The 8558-nt window shown below is 37.3% G+C and overlaps 1 protein-coding gene across 1 annotated transcript; it reads right to left on the reverse strand.

The window, feature by feature from the left end:
- Nucleotides 1–316: 316 nt before the first annotated feature.
- On the reverse strand, nucleotides 317–1648 carry LOC145142300 (F-box protein At3g07870-like). Its single transcript, XM_079074759.1, has 3 exons — nucleotides 1321–1648; nucleotides 547–1214; nucleotides 317–343 (listed from the first exon to the last, which is right to left on the reverse strand). The coding sequence occupies exons 1-3, from the start codon at nucleotides 1646–1648 to the stop codon at nucleotides 317–319; spliced, it is 1023 nt and encodes a 340-aa protein (XP_078930885.1).
- Nucleotides 1649–8558: the final 6910 nt, after the last annotated feature.

Here is an 8558-nt window from a genome sequence, read left to right on the forward strand (position 1 = left end):
ATCTCGGTTGTTCTTCATCTTTATGGGTTCACGATGAGAGATGCGGTGGAGAGTAGGTTTATGACAGTGGACAACTATATAGATTAGGATTGTGTTCTTTGTGGGTTACTTGTTGGTTTAAGAAGAAAAAGAATGAATGATGACCATGAGAGAGAGAGAGAGAGAGAGAGAGAGGCCATACTTTATTTTTTATTTATTCAAATAATAAGATAATGTTAAAAAATGTAAAAAGAAAAAGGATAAATCAATATTTTCACCATAAAAAAAATTCATATTATAAACCTTTCATGCAAATTGAAAATATTTTGGATATGATTCACAGTTCTTTGCAAAGACCTTTGCACTTTACTCAAAAAAAAAAAAAAAAAAAAAAAAAAAAAAAAAAGGGTTAATGCTTTAATTTAATGTCCACTTAAAAACATGTAGAAGGTCACCAGAGTAAATTTAAATGCAATAGTAACATTTTAAACTTAAAATAATTGTTTCTTAACAAAACGATAGTGGGTGTTTTTGGTATGATCTTATTGACCTTTAAAACACATGAACTCTCTCTGATTTGAAGTTCCGGAGCTTAAGGAAGCTTGGACGATAAGCGATTCCAGTGAAACATGGGTCAAAAAAATCCGAGTTTGCAATTGTTCCCTTCTCAAAAGAACACGCCAACAATTTGTCTTCATAATAAACCATCAAAATTGTTCCATCATTTAAACGTTCAATCAGACACACAGGTTCCCACATCAACCAATCTAAAGCAGGGCTAACACCTTCCTTGATCATCACCTCTCTATGCCAAGATTCCTTGATCCCATATTCCCTCATCACCCACAGCGTGAATTGAGACTCAAAGGTATCAGATTGACATAAACAACCTTTAAGAACTGCCAAACTTAGGAAATGGTGACTTCCTTGTATAGTTTCAACAGGAGGAGATGGGAACAACTTAAATGTCTCGTTATCCAAATCAAAAGCAAAAAGTTTTTCAGGGGAATCTTTGCCAAACACAGACCAATGAACATGGCCATTGAAAAATAGCCCAAAGAAACCTCCAATCGTGTAAGGGACATGACCAAGACTTCTCCATTTACCCATGCCAAGGGTGTAAACTTCAGCTTCTCTGATCCGAGATGTGGATGTAGTCCCTTGGAAGATCCGTATCACTTTGTATTCTCGTGTCCTTGAACAGACTCCAAAACCATGCTCGATTCCCCCATAACCTTGTTTATGGTAATGTTGTGTGGGGAGGATCATATATTCCCTCCATCACTGGATTGCATATGAAATAGTTATCAGAGTTAAGTCCATTCCACAGGCAGAGCAAACCATTGACCGAGCCCACAACAAGTATTTGAGCGTCTTGGAAAATGGGTGCAAGATTAAGGTCAAGACTCATGGCAGGGTCATGCTGTAAATTGTGGTGATTGACTTTGTTTTCAAGCTCCACCCACTTCAAAATACCTGCTCTCTCGTTAATTTCAGAACTATGATGAATCATAAGGCTTGCAGGTGATCTTGAGAGGTGAAGATTGGCAAAGTAAGAGTCGGAAACGAGATCCAGCCACTTCTTGCATACACACTTGCATTGGATGATTGTCTTCACAGGAAGTCTTGACAGAATGTCGGACATGACAGGTACTGGTAAGTCTTCCATTGATATGACCTGTTAACAAACCCTAATTAGAATTCCTAATTCACAAATTAAGAAACCCTAACAAAAATGATACTGGTAGCAGAATGCTACTAACCAAAAACTGTCCGTAAAACAAATTACTTTAAAAAAAAAACATTACAAATCAAAAAATGGTTGACAATCAATAAGTAGCAAATAGAATCTCAATTAACAATATAACTTTCCTACTGATAAATAATCATCATCATCATCTAAAACGAGTATTACTTAAAAATATTTTCAAGAGAGATCAGGAGGCGAGACTCGAGAAAAAAAACTGATAAAGAGAGACCACTCACCAAGATCGAAATCGAAACCGTGAGACTGCAAAAGAAGCGGCAGGACTCCTCAGTTTTGTTTCAGAGATACGATGGGCGGGACTTTAAAAGAGGGGAGGGGGCGCTCAAAAATAAAAATTGGGGGCGGGATACCTTTTTCATTTGATAAAAATTTAATGTTAAATTTTGACAAAATTGTAGTTAGGTAATTTGGTTTACTATTTCTTGGATAGGATGATAGATCCAACACATTTTAATTTTATAAATATATTTCTTTTAGTGGTGAGCATTGGTCAGTTTGAGTCATGAGGCAGTTTTGATCTAAAATCGAACCAAAACCAATTTATCAGTATTCAGAAAACTAAAACCCAACACAACCCAAAACAGTTGTGTTCGGTTTCTTAGTTTTCGGGTTTTCTCCGGTTCGGTTTCGGATTGGTCGGTTTTAAACCCATAAATCTTAAACTTAGCAACTCAGCCACCAATTAATAAAGAGTTAGGTTGGGACTAACTAATTCTCAAGAGTAGTAGTAGTCTTATATAGAAGGCTTGAGTCGACATAGATTTATACCACCACCGACGTTGGACAACTCCAACTATATAATGAAAAGGAAGGAAGAAGATACAATGTTAATATAGGATTTGAGATGGGAGAAGGTTTCATCCCACCACCGATGTGGGATGAATTGAACAAACTAGTAAACTTTAGGGGGTGTTTGACTTAGCTTTTTAGAGGCCAAAAGTCATTTTAGGAAAAAATAGAAGGTAAAAGATGTTTGGCAAATGCATCTTAAAAGCTACTTTTGGATTTGGATACAAGTAAAAATGAACTTTTTGGAAAAGTCAGGAAAACCTGACTTTTTGTAACTTTTCAAAAAAAGGACTTTTGCACCCTAAAAAACTAAGTGAAACACTCCCTTAATGCGTGGAACAAAATCATTGCTTATAAGTAGCTCAAGGTTGTCTGGCAACGCATTGAACCAATTCAGCTACCATGTCTTTGCGATTTAGCTATACAAAGTATCTATATATCTATGGAATCTCTTTAGAAAATATATATTTTTAATAAATTCGGTTCGGTCGTTTTTTATCGGTTTTTGCATATTCTAAAACCGAAATCGGACCCATTATTTCGGTTTTTAAAAATTCAAACTCAAACCATCGGTTTTTACTTCGGTTTTGGCTTTTTCGGTTTTTCGGTTTCTGGGTTCGGTTTTTCTCACCCTTAATTTCTTTTTTGAAGAATATTTTGTTTGTTATTTCTGTCTAAATAATAATGATTTTTTTCTTTTTGTTTATGTAGCTTGTTTTTTATATTTTTAAACATTTATTTAGTATTCATTAAATTATAGAAAATACATAATTTCTTTATTTATAATTTACAAAAGATAATATGATAAGTCTTTTATTTTTTTATTATGTTTTTTGTTATGTAGATGATTTTTATGGTTTCAATTTCTTATGTTGTTAGTTAATGTAGTTATATTATGTTTCATAATTGATCTAAAATTACTATTTTACCTATAGTTTTATTTTTTATTAATTTTTGTTTCTTAGTCTATTGGTTAGATTTCTCATACATTCCTTTCATTATGTCTCTCATCTTTCCACATGTGCTACCACACATTGTCACCACAACCACTTACAACTACCACACATTGTCACCGCAACCACCTATTGTCACCACCCAACACTGTCGCAATCACCCAAAATCACCCAAACGCCACATCTATTTATCTATCACTTCCACAACCCAACGCTGCCAAAAGACAAAGTTGCCAAAACTATCGAATTTATCACCATCTATGTCATTCCAAACATTACCTAAAGACAATGTCGTATGAACCACCACCATCACTCAAGTTGACCACCAATGTTGCTTCATTTCAACCTCGTAGTACCACAACATTGTCTTCATATCATTTCTCATCAGCCACCACAACGCTACCGTAACAACCAAAAAATCGTGATAAAATTTCTCATTGAAAGACTATCAATTTCATTCATTAAATTGTTTCAAAACCATCACCGAATATAATATCCAAAATATGAGTACAATTATTAAAAATGCGGAAAACATAATGGGAGGATGTTGTGTCATCACGTCGGGTCCTTCCCTTTCGAACCAGAAGTACCTGAAACCATAAACATAAACTGTAAGCACAAAGCTTAGTGAGTTCCCCAAAGTACCACATACAAATCATACAATTGGGCTTAACCCTAGGGTGTGTTCCAACCCAATACACATATATGGTCCCGGCCCTGGGGCCTCGCCCTAGGCTATATTTCAACCCGATCAACAAATATGGGCCCCGCCCTGGGGTATATTTCAACCCAATCATACAATAGTGGGCCCCATCCTGGGGTCTATTTCAACCCGAACATGCTATAGTACGCCCCACCCTGGGGTTATTTCTAGGGCTGTGCATGGGTCGGTTTGGGTCGGTTTTGGACCCCAACCCAACCCAACCCGTAAATGATCGGTTTCTGGTTTTCAGAACCCAATAGGGTCGGTTTCTGGTCGGTTCGGTTTCTCGGTTTCTGATATCGGTTTGGGCGGTTTCTCGGTTTCTTGGGTTCAACCCATACACTTACGGTTTCTGGGTTTAAACCCATTTTCCAGAAATGTAACAATTAGTTAAATAATTCAAAAAACACCTAATTGAAGTTAAATACTTCAAAAAACATGAGTTTTACAACCAAATTGTCTATTACAACCAAACACACAATCAAACTAAAACACAAAGTCCGAAATTGTCGATTAGACGATTACAACCAAACACACAATCAAACTAAAACATAAAGTCTGGAATAGTCAAATAGTCGATTACAACCAAAAGTCCAAAACACGCAAACAAAAATCTTCAATCCACATCCATGTAAATCTCTTCACCAATTCCCCATTCATCTACAAACCAAAAAACATTAGTATTGATCAATGATTATTGAGTAATAAACTTGTGTAAAAGTATAAAATTATAATAATTGAGTTATAAACCTTTAAAATTTAAGTAAAATCCTCATCCATGCAACTCCCTTGACCACACCCCAATTCCTCTACAAACACAAACGTACAAAACAATAGTATGTAATTAGTTAATTATAAACATATATAATTACAAACTTATAATTATGTAAAAAATAGTAAAATATTTACCGGTTTCTATTGGCACCAACTTCTCTCGCGTCTCTTCCATATATAAAGTCGTCATATTTTTAAACTGGATATCAATTGGGGTGTCCCGTATCCAATCTTGTGCGCAAATTAAAGCTTCGGCAGTCACATGTGTAAGGGAGCTTCTACTTTCATCAATCACCCTCCCGCCAGTACTGAATGCGGACTCTGATGCAACTGTAGAGATTGGCATTCCTAAAACAAGTTTCGCCACCTCAGAAAGTACAGGAAACTTTGTTGAATTAGATTTCCACCACCCCAAAATCTGGAAATCCTCCGCTCGCTTTTCCATCCCATCTGATAAATAAATCTCAAGCTCTGTTTTATTAACCCCATGGCCATGTTGTTCCATAAACCTTTCAAAATCGTCTTCCATATCAACACCATGCCCAAAATCAAAATAACTAGGTGTAGAAGACGATGCACTCCTTGTCTTTTCACATCTTTCTCTCTCCGTCTTGTTCTTGAAGTTTTGAAACAAGTCTTCTAGTGTTTTGTTGACATGCTCTAGAATTGTTTTTGTTTTGGTAGAATTCTTACCATAAATCAACTCCAAGCAATACTCCAAATAACACATCTTGTTGCGGGGATCTAAAACGACAGCAACATGAAGCATGAAGTTCATGTTCTCAATGTTGTCCCAATATTTGTCGTACTTTTCTTTCATCGACTTTGCCATCCTTTTCTTTTTCTCGTCTGTGCTTGCACACATTCTAGTTATGCTTGCTTGCATTGTCACAAGTTCCTTAAAAAATATATTTGCTGTCACATATATGTACATATATAGATAGATAGATAGATAAAATATACCTAGCAACCTCCCAATCGTCGGCATCGGGAGTCCCCACAACTTTCTCATTTCTTCTTCTTTTTCTCGTAGTCACCTCACCATCATCAACCTCACTTCCGCAAATTGCCAAATCGACAAAAAAGAACAGAAATCAGAAAAAAAAAACGAAATCAGAGACACGTTGACACATTCTAGTGATTCTACATGAACACAACATTCAGATTTCAGAACATAAGCACATCAAGGGAAATAAGAAAAAAAAAACGAAATCTGAGGAACGAACCGTATTTGGTGGCGCCGGAAGTTTGGGGTTCCGTCGGAGCCTCGGATGTGTGCGAGCGGCTAAGCGTCGGAGGATGGAGGACCCTCGCTTCACTCTTCAGTCGTCTACTCGTCTTCAGTTCAGTGGGATGCGCCGATGGGGAATGCGAGACTGTGAGTACCGAGGGCGAGTAGGGCAAAACGAAAACGGGAGTCAATGACCTAGGCTTCTTTTATTTATTTTTATTTTTTTAATATACATATATATATATATATATATATATATATATATATATATATATATATATATATATATGTATATATATATATATATATATATATATATATATATATATATAAACATAAAATAATCAGTAAAAAGCATCAGGTTTGCGAGTTTACTGCGTCGGTTTCTCGGTTTTAAAGAGGGGTCGGTTTCTCGGGTTGTTGGGTCGGTTTCTGGGGGCAAAACCGAAACCGAACCCGAAAAGTCGGTTTTTACAAATTTAAAACCCACACCGTCGGTTTTGATTCAGTTTCGGTTTTTTCGGTTTCGGTTTCGTCGGTTTTTGTCGGTTTCTCGGTTTCTTGGTTTGGGTTTGCTCACCCCTAGTTATTTCAACCCGAACATGCAAACACATATATGTCACATAACAACTATCATCCTATATAACACAGTAATGGTCCGATATTGGTGCCTTCGACCCATAGATACAATGAGAAAACTCACCTTACAGACGAATAATAAGTTGAAACCACATGCTGCTCCGAAACCAACTCTACCGGTCACATTTACAAATAACAGTGACCAAAACTCTGGCTACAGCTCAAAATAGCCCTAAGTCAAACTTGGTCAAAATCCTACTCAAGGTCAAAAGTCAACCGAGTCAAATCCATTAGACAAAACTCTAACATAGGGTCTCACGTTGTGACCAGTCCTTGGTCACGTCGTGAGAGTCGACTAGGTTCGATCCCAGAAACTCGCTCCCAACTCAAATAACTCGAACATAAATTCTTACTACATTGACCTCACGATGTGGGAAACACAGAGTCACGTCGTGAGTTCCATGAACTCAACGATATACGAGGTTAATATTTGGTCGCGTCGTGACTACGGTCTAAAGCCAAAAGTCAAGATTTTAAGTTCTTATTTTGTTAAGCCATTGAGTCCAAATCATCCAGAAGCTAAAGGGGACCCTTAAGGTGCATAAAAATGTTTGCTTTATGCTCATGCTTGCACCATGCATGACCCAACCCATTCTAGGTCAAAAAGTGGAAAAATATGCATCAAGTCTCATGCATGGCTCTTATACTCCACCAACTTCTAGATGTAGACAATATGATGATCAAGGAACCCTTAGAATCCATAAAGTTGCTAACTTTATGAATTTACTTCACTCAAGTATGCTTAACATGAAGAAATATGGATAAAATCCTAGATCAATCCATAATATGAAATAAAGTTTAAACCTTTGACACTTACAATGGTCCAACAAAAAGAAAAGATGATGATGATGATGATGCTTTGCCTACTCCACCACTAGAGCACTTCTTTCCTCTTCTTCTCTCATTCTTCAAGCTAGAAAATGCACCAAAAAGGACTAAGGGCTTCAAGATTGATTGAGATAAAGGTTTATGGAGGCTTGGAGTGTGAGGGAGGCTGAGGGTGAATGACCCTAGCCCTCTCATTCCATTAAATACCGAAAAATTAGGGTTCTAATCACTAGACTGCTCTCAATTCGTGAGCAACAAGGGCTCACGTCGTGAGACTTAAGGAATGTGAGTCAACAAGTCAACACTGGCTCACGACGTGAGAGGGATTGCTCACGTCATGAATACATCCAAATGCTAAAGAAACCCTTGAAATCATGTACCTCAAAGCTAAATGTTACAGCTGCTTCTGTAACGCCCTGCCCCGAATCGTTACCCATTTGGGTGTGGGTGACGTAATTTAGATGATTCGGGTGTTTGAATTTGTTTTTGGAGCCAAGGGGTATTTTAGTAAAGTATCAGTGCGGGCTTTTATGCAAATTGGATTCTTATTCGGGAAATTTTATGGCAGTTATGATTTGATGAAAGCATAGAGCTTATCGTTACCTTTTCATGGATATAAGGACCGTTAGAATCGGATTTATAACTAAGTAGTTATGGCCTTTAGAGTATTTTGGGGTTTAAGAGGAAACTTGTGTACGCTGGGCATACATAGGAAATACGTGGGGCGTACTGGTGCGAAGGGTAGTACGCGAGGCGTAATTTGGTGTACACTTAGCATATTGTGAAGGGTGGATCGGGAGTGTGAGGCCTCATACGCTGGGCGTACGAGGATTACACGGGGCATACGTGGAGTTAGTGGAAACCCTATTTTAGGGTGTTGTACCCTATATAAGA

The sequence above is a fragment of the Lactuca virosa genome, unplaced genomic scaffold (genome assembly GCF_052849685.1).
Source record: "Lactuca virosa cultivar CGN04683 unplaced genomic scaffold, Lactuca_virosa_CGN04683_v6 scaffold_19, whole genome shotgun sequence".
Classification (NCBI taxonomy): Eukaryota; Viridiplantae; Streptophyta; class Magnoliopsida; order Asterales; family Asteraceae; genus Lactuca; species Lactuca virosa.

Coding starts and splice junctions, on each gene's coding strand:
- LOC145142300 (XM_079074759.1), bottom strand. CDS start 1,648: ATGGAAGACTTACCAGTACCTGTCATGTCCGACATTCTGTCAAGACTT. Junction 1,215..1,320: donor TGTTGTGGGCTCGGTCAATG/GTTTGCTCTGCC, acceptor ACCATAAACAAG/GTTATGGGGGAATCGAGCAT. Junction 344..546: donor GGAACTTCAAATCAGAGAGA/GTTCATGTGTTT, acceptor TTTTGAGTAAAG/TGCAAAGGTCTTTGCAAAGA.